Raw genomic sequence first — 12,676 nt, forward strand, 5'->3', positions numbered from 1 at the left:
TAAAAGATAAAATAGTCAAAAATAAAAATGTAAAGTTTTATAATTTTTAAAAAAAGAAGAGAGTAAATTTCTCAAAATTTATATTTGGGGGAATGATTTCATATGTTTTGTAGATTAAGAAGAGATATTTTAATTAATAAAATTAGATGATTAAAATTTAAATCTTGATAACAAAAGTAATTTAAAATTAAGTAGTGTAAATGTTAAAATGAGAAGTGAGTTATTATTTAAAATAAAAAAATTTAAAATAGATTAAAATAAAATATGATAGAAATTAATTGAAAGAAATTGTGGCTTATTTGTTTAAATAAAATTAATTAATAATATTAACTAATGAAATTATATTAAATTGAAATGTGGTTGTTTAAAGTTAATATAAATTACAATGCAAGTAATTTGTTAAAAAAATGTATTCTTTGATATAAATAATTTAAATGAAATAGTCCCCATGATGAAAATTGATAACGTGCTAGATTTGATGTTCAAATAACAACTTTTTACAATAAACCTTCATAGGTAATCATAAAAAAATTGCATGAAGTAAAATTAAGTTCATTAAGTGTCAAATATATTTAACTATCAAATTAGAACATATTACTGTTACACACAAGAAAACTCAAAATATCGTGTGACGAATATTGAAGTGAACCATCTCCATTTATATATCCAACTAACATATTCCAATTAGGATAATGATATTTAGACAACATTTTTTTGACAACATTTCAACATTGATTACATGTCAATATGTGATTGGTCCAAAATTACTCCACAATCAATAATAATAATCATAAACATGATTGTGGAGTAATTTTGGACCAATCACAGATTGACACGTAATCAATGTTGAAATGTTGTCAAAAAAAAATATTGTCTAAATATAATTATGCTTCCAATTATATGTGAAGGCATGCCAATAAGATGTTTTGTATGTCACGGGTGAGAAAAGGAAGCACTAACACTATTTTATGATGTAATCATATCTTACATGTTCATTGTTACTAATATCTCTCAAATATCACTTTCATGAGGATTATATTATTATGTACACCCCACATTACTCCTTGCACCATCATATATTAAAAATACATTTCTTTAACGGATTTCAAAGTTTGTTAAAATTTTCAAAAATTCCTTAAACGAATTTTAAAATCCGTTTTCATAAAATTCCTTAACAGATTTTGACATATGTTTTTTCAATAAATTTTGACATCTGTTGAAGAATTTTTTAAAAATTACAACAAATTCTAAAATTCATTTCGTTGAATAAAAAAAATATAAGGATAAGATTGAAATTGTATATAAATATGCAAACAACTTACGTCCAATAGGATTTGAACCTATATACCTAAAATTTAGAAGACTTCTATCCTGTCCATTACGTTTCTATTTTATATTAGATTCTTTAACTAAACCTTATTAACTAAAAATATTAAAGAATCCAATATAAACAAAAAATTCTAGAAATTAGAAAAATCAATCAAATAATTAGAATAAAAAAAAGATAAATTAATTAAATATATATATATATATATATATATATATATATATATATATATATATAACTAAAACTAAATTAATAAATAAAAATGAATAATTGATAAATTGTTTAAGAATTTTACATCTATTTTAGAAGAAAAAAGATAAATTGAAATAAATCGAAATCTATTGAAAAACAAAAATGAGACTGTAGGATTTTTTTAAATATAAAAAATAGTTTTGGAATTTTAAAAAAATGGGATGGTGTAAGGAGTAACCTTCCACTTCCGTATTTTGAAATAATGAGTTTCGACCCATTGGATTGATTTTTTAGAAAAAGGGTTATTTTTTCTTTCAATTGGGGCAATTCATCATTCATTAATGGTACAGATTTTCTTGGAAGAGTGTTTGTTTTCCTTATTACGTCGATGACACCATCCAACTTAGTTGTTAGGTTATCAAAATGGGAATCCATCATCACTAATTAGGGTCTTTCATTTTGAATTTAATGATGAAAATGAGGCAACAAATGCTGCAGATGGTGGTGATGGCACGGAGGGACTCGGAGCTATTAAAATCCCTTCTTTTTAACAAATTTTCAATTTTAAGAGTATCTTTAACAAGTTAGAAAAATTACTTTAAATAATAGCAAGTAAACAAAGAAGATAAGGAAAAAAAATTGTACAAATAATTTTACACTAGTTCAAATCAAAAGATTAGACGTCCAATTATTAATTTATCTTAAAAGAGGGATTAACTTATCAATTAAAATAAACAAACAAGTTACAATAATGGAGAAAAGCGTAAGTTCACAAAACACTTCTCTTAATTGATAAGAGATGAACAACACTTCCTTTTGATCAACAAAATGATTGTTTTATAGATATGCTTCACTACTTAGACATACTAAAAAAAACATTTCCTTCTTCAAGTACCAAGTACACAAGCTCACTTAAACAAAGAGATTTCAGCCAATGCTCTTGTTCTCAAACAGTTTAAGTAACTTTTAAAAGAACTCGAAAAGAAGGTATTTATAGGCCAAGGTTCGAAAAAGGGTTAAAAGCTCAAAAGTTAGCTTCTAACTATGAGAGATAATTGATCATCTCAAGTGATAATCAATTATTTGTGAACCCCTTCAAAGGTTTTTTTTTGGGATAATTGTATTACAAGTTATAATCAATTATTTGCGAACCTTAACAAATCATGTTTTTCGAGGATAATCGATTATCACTTGTGATAATCGATTATCTATGACGCAAAGATGTTTTTGATGTTTCTTGGGATAATCGATGACGCAAAGATGTTTTTGATGTTTCTTGGGATAATCGATTATCCCAGGTGATAATCGATTATTCTAGTAAGCGTTCTGAAAATAGAGCATTCCATTTATACATGTGAGTACACTACTCTAATGACTTAATTATTACAACCTTAAAAAGAACAAAAGCATTAATAAACATTCATCTAAGCATATAATTGTTGCTTCAATTCTTTGTGCACTTCATCATCAAAATCTTTTTAAACTTTACATTAGCTTATTGCTAACAATCTCCCCCTTTCTTATGGTGATCAAAATTCTTGTTTAAAGCTTTTGTTAATATCTACATGTTTGCAACTTAGACAAAAAAAATTGACATTAAAGTAACAAAATGAGAATGCTTTTAGCATGTATATCCTGCATCTCCCCCTTTTTTATCATAATAAAAAATAGAGAAACTCTCCCTAAACAAGCGCTCTGCACTAAATAGAAGCTCCCCCTCAATATATTTCGCCAATCAATTAAAAACTCCCCCTCAATATGGAAAATAAAAGTAAAGAGGTAATCAATTGAAGAAAGCATAATTTTATTAATTTTGAACTAAGAGTAAAAGCTAAAAATTCATCACTTGATGCATCATCATTGTAAGATCCGAGAAAATAGAGATCTTAAAAATAAAGTAGTTTTGAGACTTTTTTTTTGTTTAGAAATTAGTGTTCTTGAGTGTACATTTTGTTAGAACATAATTGTTATGTTAGTTCTTTTATTTTATTTATATTTTTGTCTAGGGACAAAAGGGTCTTTTATCTTTTATTAATGAGGTGCAAGAAATTAAATAAGCATGTATAGGAAATAAAAGTTTGAATTAAATAAAATAAAATGCTAGAAAATATGAGATAGAAGGGAACTAAAGATTTAGATAGAGTCGACTTTAAAAATATATATTATAATAAGAGAAAAAATATTAAAGATATAGTTGAGTTGATTTATAAATATTATGATATGAAGAAAGGGGCGGATGATGTTTAGAAACTCTAGAAACTCAAAGTCAAAGAGAAAAATATAGGAGATAGACATTTGGGAGACACTAGTGCAAAAACGCTAATTAACATCGGTTATTTTGGGCTTTTAACGTCTACAGATGAACCAACGTCATTTCCAGTGACATCAATGCGACGTCGGCCCAATAGTACACCCGACGTCTATCATGACGTCAGTCACTAACAGGTCCGACATCAATAAACGTCGGTGTAGGGCAAAATGGACTTCTAAAGACATTATCTAGACGTTGGTCTTCACAATAATCGACGTCTACGAGGCACTAAAGACTTCGAACATTACACTGACTAACGTCTAAGAGGTACTATAGACATTGATGTGCACATTAACCGACGTCTAATACACTGGTTGTGTTTTAGTGCAGTTTTGTTCCCGTCTTTGGATAGCCTAGTACCACAGACTCCTTTTGCTAGTTTCCCCAAAAAAACAGCTTGCATCTTTTGAATTTCTTATGGTCCCTTCAACTCAAAACCGAACCTGGGTGGTTGCTTAGTCCCATTTTTCATCCGCAAGAAGGAAAAATCACGGTGAAACGAAAACTAGACAAAGACCCAGGGTCGTTTTTGGGGTGAAATGATCAAAAGAAATTCAAAAGAAGCTGCTATTTCTGGGAGGCAGCTAGCAAATGGAGAATGTGTTACTACGTTATCCCAAGAAAGGAACAAAACTGCACTAAAACACAACACAAAGAAAGCAAATTTTAATCAGTTGAACCAGAAGATAATCGATGAAAGACTAAACAAACGGTAAGCATAAAAAAAACCACGCACCTGGGATGCAATGTCGCAAGAGAGAAAAAGGGAGGAGGAAGACGATAAAGATATCAGAAACAACAATAGAATGCCGCAACAAAAAGAAGACGTGCCGAAAGGGAGAAAAAGAAGAGTGCCACGAGAGAAAAAAGAGAAGAGGAAGAGGAAGATATCAGAAATTGAATGCCGCAAAGAGTTTGCGGTCTATTTAAAATGAAACTAGGTGTCGGTTTCTCCAGATAGCCGACGTCTATATGACTATAGACGTCAGTTCTGTTACTAATTCGATGTCCAAGTTAACTTTTCAACTGACCTTTTGAATCCCACTAGACGTCGGTAACAATGGGAACCGACGTCTAGGAAGCTGAAACGATTGACATTTGATTTCCTGTCAGGAATGTTGACGACAGTTGCGATGGGGCGCTAACGTCTATAATGATGCACATCATTACTTATAGGCACATAGACGTCGGTGCCCCTTCTAGCCAACATCTATGGCCCTCGAATTTAGTGAATCTAATTAATTACAGGCACGTAAATGTCGCGTGCACAGATCCCCGACGTCTAAATTGAAGATTTTTTATCTTCCCGCCTTCCATTCAAGCCGTAGACGTCGATTGTTGACTAAGCGACATTTAAGCGCCTAAGAATTAGGTGAAAGCATTAAATGCAGCTCTATAGACGTCACATTGTCTAGAAACCGACGTTTACGTTACCAAGCTATTTACGATGATGCCACCGTCCACTCATATACGTCGAATTATCAATAAACCAACGTCTATTGGGTAAAAAAAGAGAAAGAGCAACAAAAACCCTTAATACAAAGAAGATTGATGGTGTTTTGGAAGTATTGATAAAACTTTAAGATTCACCATGGGAATGCTAGCTTTATTTGTTTGTTTTATTGTAGTATGAATGATGATATATCCTTGACTTTCTTTAGGAGTGTGATGATGTTTTATTGCATTTACATATTTATTAATTTAATTTGAATGCTTCATGCTTATATATTGATTGGTTCTTATAGACTTTATAAGCATAAATGAATTATATTTTTTTAGACCAATAAGCATTGGTGTATTATTATGTTGATACAAATATGATTTTAATATAATTAAATTTTAGACTAGATAGAAATTAAGTCTTCTTTTTATTAATATCAAGGATATATTAAAGGTTATGATTTTGATTTAATTATAATTAAAATAAAATTTGGGTTTTGAGTTTCTTCAAATTTAGAATTAGGAGTTTTTTTTTTGTTTTTTTTTGTTTTTTTTAGAATTAGTATTCTGTTATTAAAAGTCAAGATACTAATAAATTGAATCTGAATGAATTCTAAATCAGCTTTTAAATACGTAGAATTCACGTATTTAAATTCTTGACTAATTAATTAGAGATTAAGTTTCCTCTTTATTTATATTAAAGACATATTAAAAAGTATTTTCTGTAAATTATAACTAGAAATTAATTAGTGATATGGTTTTTCAATTAAATGATACTTTCTATTCCTAATTATCTTTCCATTTTAGACGTCTAGAAGTCTAAGTAAATTTTCAATTTTTTTATTTTATTTTGATTCTAAATCCACAAGGGGACACTTTTACCATAGAACCCTAAACAAGGGTCTGGACTTTTGTTTTCTTTGAGCACTTCTCCACATGTTCCTCCAAATTTTTATCGTAAACCTTCAAAATGTCAAGTGTCCCAATGGCGTTCGAAACCGATTAAAAAATTTACTTAACTCGAATGCCGGTTAGAAATTTATTTAATCAATGCCGATTAAGATTTTTTTTTTCTATTTCTTTTGTTTTATTTATTATTATTATTAATGTTATTATTATGATAATAATAATAAACTAAATAAAAATAAAAACTACGGTGAAAAATGGTCACTGATGTGACAATTCTCTTAAAGTCTCAAATATATTCTCAAAACTATCATAAAAATAATAACAAAAATAATTAAACTTATATAATTCAAATTAATTAATTTAATAATTATTTTTTAAATTAAGTTCAAATAACACAATTCACTAATTAAGTTGTTTATCTTTATGTTTTACTGGGTTGACTTTAATTTTATTTAATTCCTAAATTAATTTCATTTGTTAACTTAAATTGTTATACTAAATTATTATTTTACAATTTTTACAGATCACATAGATACACATATATTCCTTATCTTTAATAAGAGAAATGCTAAATTTATCGATTAAAAAAGGTTTAAACCCTTTTTTGGTCTTCATATTTGTGTGTCAATCTCAATTTGATCATCGTATTTTTTTTGTCTCAATTGGGTCCTATTACTTGTAAAAATGAGACAATTAAGTCCTCTCCGTTAAGTTTTCTCTTACGACGTTAAAAGATGCTGAGCTATATTTTTTTTTTAAAATGATGTCGCATTATGTATTAAATTGAATGGATTATGTGTTAATTACACGTGGAAAAATAAATTCTTACCAGCAGAAATTTCCATTAAAAAAAAATCTCACCCATTAACTTCGTCTTCTCCACAAAAACCCTAGCCATCAGCATGCACCGCCATCATCCTGTCCAGAACCACCATCGTGCTACACAACCATCAATGGTTAGAGACACCAGCCAAACCGAATTCAGTGGAGGATCCGAAAACGAACCCGGGTCACCCAAGCATTTCAACTAGTCAGACACGTTGAAAACACTGCACACGACCCTCCGACCAACCGCGAAAGCCGCTAAACCCAGTGCCACCGGAGCCACTCCCGACCACAGCGTCGTCGCGTCCTCTTCTTACCTTCTCGCGCAAGATACGAGACGATCTCGCCTCTCTCCGTTACTCTCGCCCTCGACTGGCCACCGCATCGTCGCCATCACCATCCATCGCCACCACAACTTCGACCGCCACAGAAACGCCCGCGAGCACTAAAACGCGTCGTCTATCGTCCTCGCAAACGTCACTCAGACCGCCACTCTCAAATCGCGTCACCTCCACCAGTCAGTGTCTTCGTTGTCGTCCTACCTATTGCCTTCTTTTCTTGACTTGGGCGAGAGCCTTGTTGATTGTGTTGTGAGCGTTGGATTTGTGTTTTTGTATTGTTCATGTGTGCATTTCGTGTTGTGCGTGTATCAAAGGGGCTTGGGTTGTGCGTTTTTTGTTGTTTTGGGCAAGTTTTGTTAGAGAAGAATTAGAGGGGAAGTTGATACTGATATGATTTATGTGGTTTCTGTGTGTGGGCTGAGGATGACGGTATTGGTGCGTGATTTGGGATGGAGGGGTTCGGATATGGTGGTGGAAGTCGGCGTGGTGATGCCTGTTGGTTTGGGCATTAGGCGTTTGGGGTGGTGGAGAATAGAACAGTGATTGGGACTCTGATTTTTTTCATCTTTCTGCGTTTCAGGGGTTGGTTCAAATTTTGGCTTTGCTTTGGTTGCAGGTCATACAACGATGGTGGAATGCCTATTGATCTCATCGAGAATGGAGGGGGAAGAGTGATAGTTACGTTGTGGCCAAAAGAAATGCTATGGAAACAATGGTGGTGGCGTCATGAATGACTCAAAGAGGCTGAGTTAGTTTTTTTTGGTTGTTAACTCCATTGGACATGGATGAAGAGGGAACAACGAGGATAGTGATAGAGAACGGGAAGGATCTAAAGTATCATACACGATTATGCATAAGATAGTATGAAAATATTCAACAACAGTCATAAAAGTAATGGAGGAAGCCTTCCCCGCCAGAGAGTGCTGACATGGAAGGAACGACGTTCGTAACAGAGGGCAGAAAACCACCAAATTGCACACAATAGGAAGAAGCATCAGCTTTATGGAGCTTCCTATACCTTTCAGCTTCAAAGCATGGCCACTCGTGGGTGGAGAGAAATCAAAGATCTCATTGAAAGAGTTTCCTTTGAATTTGATGGTGTTATTGGCTCTCTAAAGAACTGACCTCTATCAGAGAAGGTAACATCAGTATTTTTTGACATTAGAATATGGTGAGTTGCCTGGGAAATTTTGGGAAGTCCTGAAGATGATCACATTTTTTGTTATTATTTGCCATTTATTTATGAACTTGAGGATCCTCTGTTTCACTCTTCAATCAAGATCACCAAATTTCTCACTTTCAAATCCAGTCACGGCGACGAAGAAGACGACGAGTTCAAGAATGATTGCCATGTCATAATTCTTTAATTTAAATAAATATCTCATGTAATTAAACAATGACATCAGCACAAAAACATCATCACAGGTTAACGTTGTAAGAGAAAACTTGACGGAGAGGGCTTAATTGCCTCATTTTTACAAGTAATAGGACCCGATTGAGACAAAAAAAAAATACGATGACCAAATTGAGATTGACACACAAATATGAGGACCAAATGAGGGTTTAAACCATCAAAAAATGTAAAGTTTTAATTATTTTGATATTGGTTTAAACTCTTGATTGTCCTCACTTTTGTATGGTAATCTTAGATGGATCTTCATATTTGCAACTGTCTCAATTGGGTCATATTTTTTGTAAAATTGAGCCAATTTTATCCTAACCGTTAAGTTGTCCAAACAGCGTTAAATTGAGCTGAGCTGTATTTTTTGTTTTGCTGATGTGGCATTGTACATTAAATTGAATGAGTGATGTGTTTTAGAAGCATCAAATCCATGTGGCGATGGTGCTTCTTCTTCCATCCAACCACTGATCACTTTTCACCTCTTCCACTCCTCCGCCCAAGTTGCTTCCTTCCCACTCTCACCTTCAAACCCTCACTCCCCAAACACACACCCTTTCTCCCTCTCAAACTAAAAAATGTCGCCAGATTGGGAGTGCCTCGGGAGAAAGGGTGTGTGTTTGGGGAGTGAGGGTTTGAGGGTGGGAGTGGGAAGGAAGCAGCTTGGGCGGAGGAGCAGAAGAGGTGAAAGGTGATAAGTGGTTGGAGGGAAGAAGAAGCACCTACGTGGATTTGATAATTCTAAAACACATCACCCGTTCAATTTAATGCACAATGTCACGTCATAAAAAAAAAATACAGCTTAGCTCAATTTAACGCCGTTTGAAATAACTTAACGGTTAGGGTAAAATTGACTCAATTTTACAAAAAATATGACCCAATTGAGACAGTTACAAGTATTAGGACCCCATTGAGATTACCATACAAAATTGAGGACCAACTGAAAGATTAAACCTTTGATATTTAATAAATTTTCATACTCACTTTATATTCATTATTTTACTTTTTAATTTCTTTTTTTTTCTTTATAAATATAAAAATTTATTTTTTAATGACTATATTACTCTTAATAGATATGAAAAAAAAAACATTTTTCTTAGTTTAAACGACATCCTTATAATATGTTATGAATGAGAACAATTGTAAAAGGGTTTGGTTGCCTTTTGATGTGAAGCTAACATTCTTTTCTTTCTTTTTCTTCTTGCTTTATTAAAAAGAAATCTATGTTTCCCCTTATTGTCCTTTAATCGAGAAGCTATTAAGAAACTCGAGGATCAATAAATAACAGTCTAGATAGCTCAGCATAGAAACATCGTAACAATGTCCATGCAGAAAATGGAAAATAAACAGCAAGAAACGTCATTAAATTAAAGCAGAAATAAGTTGTTTTAAGAATAGTTTGAAAAAAGTTATTTATTATTTTCTTAATTTTCCTTTTTTAATTTAGCAAAGTTAAGTTCTCTGTTAAAATTAATAAATTTTAAACTAAAAGTAACTTCTCTAAAATTCTTTTTAAAGTCAAATGACCCATCCCTTTAATTATGTGATTGTGGACTTCAACGTGCTTCTCTCCCTATCAATTCAAAACTAAATTTTGACGTCTCTATAAAGACATTAAAAATGTTCAAAAAATAATTTTTGATTGGGTGTCGATAATTAAAAATGCTGATACACAAAAATCATACCTTTAAGTAGAAATTAATGAAGATAGAGAATAAGATTAATGACTGAAGATTGTGGTCCAGTTGCTTCAGGAAGTGGAAATCAAGTATAAAATCACTTAGAAGACCTTTAGATTCCTCAAATTCAAGAGCAATGGAAAACAAGCCAGGATGGAGGGCCATTTCTTACATCTTAGGTCTGTCTAAACAAAAGATGTTCATGCATACCATTAAGATGTGCCATTTGCTATGATCAAATTGAGCTAACTCAGCTTTTGTATGGTGTGGTTTGCAGGATATCAAATAGTTCAGAGGATTGCAACATTAGGTATGATGGGAAATCTCATGGTGTATTTGTTGCAATTTTTCAACTTGGGTCAGGTTGCTGCTGCAAATGTTCTTGCCATAGTGGCAGGAGCTAGCAATTTAATAGCTGTTATTGGTGCCTGTGTTGCTGATGCTTATCTAGGGAAATTCAAAACCATTGCTATTTCATCATTTGGAGTACTTGTGGTATATGCTCTCATCCATTTTCGTGAAACACCTACCACCTAATAACCTTATGCTAAGGAACTCTTCATTTTATGATTCAATGTAGTCTAGATTTAAGGAATTACCACACTTAACAGTGATTTCATTCCATCAGCTTACAAATTCATAAATTTGACTATCCAAAGTTTAAATTTATCATTTAGAAGTTTTCCTTTTCGGCAAGGAATACTTTTCTTTATTTCTTAAATGCATTGTTAATATATTTTCTGTTATCTTTTATGATTCTGTGTGTTGGCTTTGTTGGTGATTGTTAGGGAATGGTGATACTAACACTAACAGCTCTGCCACAACTTCATCCTCCAAGTTGCATTTCAACGGAGCACTGTGTTCCTCCAACGAGTTTTCAACTTGGGTTCTTGATTTTAGGCAATGGTTTGCTGGCTCTGGGCACAGGGGCGATGGGACCATGCGCTATTCCCTTTGCGTTTGATCAGTTTGATTCAACTTGCTCTGACGGAAGGAAAGGAATGAGCAGATTCTTTAATTGGTACTTCACTTCACTGACAGTTATCCAGTTAAACAGTCTGACAGCAGTAGTTTACCTCGAGAACAAAAGCTGGATCTTGAGTTTTGGAATGTTAACTCTTCTCATGTTATTCTCAATTATCATACTTTTTGTTGGAGCTAGCGTTTATGTTTATATTCCACCAGAGGGGAGCATATTTTCTGGTATTGCTCAGGTGTTTGTTGCAGCTTATAAGAAGCGTCACCTCAAAATTCCAGTAATAGAAGATGAGCTTCTTTACTATGATCCCCCGGTGGATGCAAAAACACTGCTGAAGATGCCCTCAACCCAACAACTCACGTAATGTGTTACTCCTCAGCTAATTAGAATAATATTTCTCTGGTACTGAAGAAGCTATTTGATTTTTGAACAGGTGCTTAAACAAAGCTGCCCTGATAGGAGACAACGAACTTGACGCAAGAGGTAGTGTAAAAAATCCATGGAGGCTTTGCAGCATTCAGCAAGTGGAAGAAGTCAAATGTTTGATAAAAATGCTTCCAATCTGGGCTTCTGGTATTCTTTGCTTGATTCCCGTAATACAACAAGGCACCTTCCCAGTATCGCAGGCCTTGAAAATGGACCGTCATCTTGGAGCAAACTTCACACTTCCACCTGCAACCTACAACGTGGTGTCTCTGGTCACCGTTATCATATTCCTTCCATGCTTTGACCTCTTTCTGCAACCAGCATTAGCAAAAGTGACCAAAAACGAGGAGGGTCTGACGAGCCTTCAGAAGATAGTGATCGGTGATATATGCTCGGTTCTCACAATGCTGTGTGCTGGCTTCGTGGAGTGGCGAAGAAGGGGTGTGGCAATCTCACATGGTGCACCTGATGGGGTTGCCCCCATGAGTGCAATGTGGCTGGCACCACAATTTGTGTTCTTGGGATTCTGTGAGATACTTACCGTTGTCGGACACACTCAGTTCTACAGCACTGAGTCACCAGAGAATATGAAAAGCATAGGAAATTCGTTGCAGTATCTTGTGATGGCATTTTCAATTTACGTTGGCACGTTGGTGGTGAATGTGGTGAACAAAGTAACTCGAAAACATGGTGGAATTGATTGGCTCAACGATGACATCAACGCTGGCAGATTGGACTATTATTACTTCCTCCTAGCAGGATTTGCTGCTATAAATCTTGTCTACATCTTGTTATGTGTTAAATGCCACCATTACAAGGTGGTCATTAATAACAATCGATTTGAATAA

At 33.4% G+C, this 12,676-nt stretch overlaps 1 protein-coding gene across 1 annotated transcript; it reads left to right on the forward strand.

The window, feature by feature from the left end:
• The first annotated feature begins 10,559 nt into the window (after positions 1 to 10,559).
• On the forward strand, positions 10,560 to 12,676 carry LOC106773370 (protein NRT1/ PTR FAMILY 2.13-like). Its single transcript, XM_014660066.1, has 4 exons — positions 10,560 to 10,602; positions 10,701 to 10,918; positions 11,212 to 11,762; positions 11,836 to 12,676. The coding sequence occupies exons 1-4, from the start codon at positions 10,560 to 10,562 to the stop codon at positions 12,674 to 12,676; spliced, it is 1,653 nt and encodes a 550-aa protein (XP_014515552.1).

The sequence above is a fragment of the Vigna radiata genome, chromosome 9 (assembly GCF_000741045.1).
Source record: "Vigna radiata var. radiata cultivar VC1973A chromosome 9, Vradiata_ver6, whole genome shotgun sequence".
Lineage (NCBI taxonomy): Eukaryota > Viridiplantae > Streptophyta > Magnoliopsida > Fabales > Fabaceae > Vigna > Vigna radiata.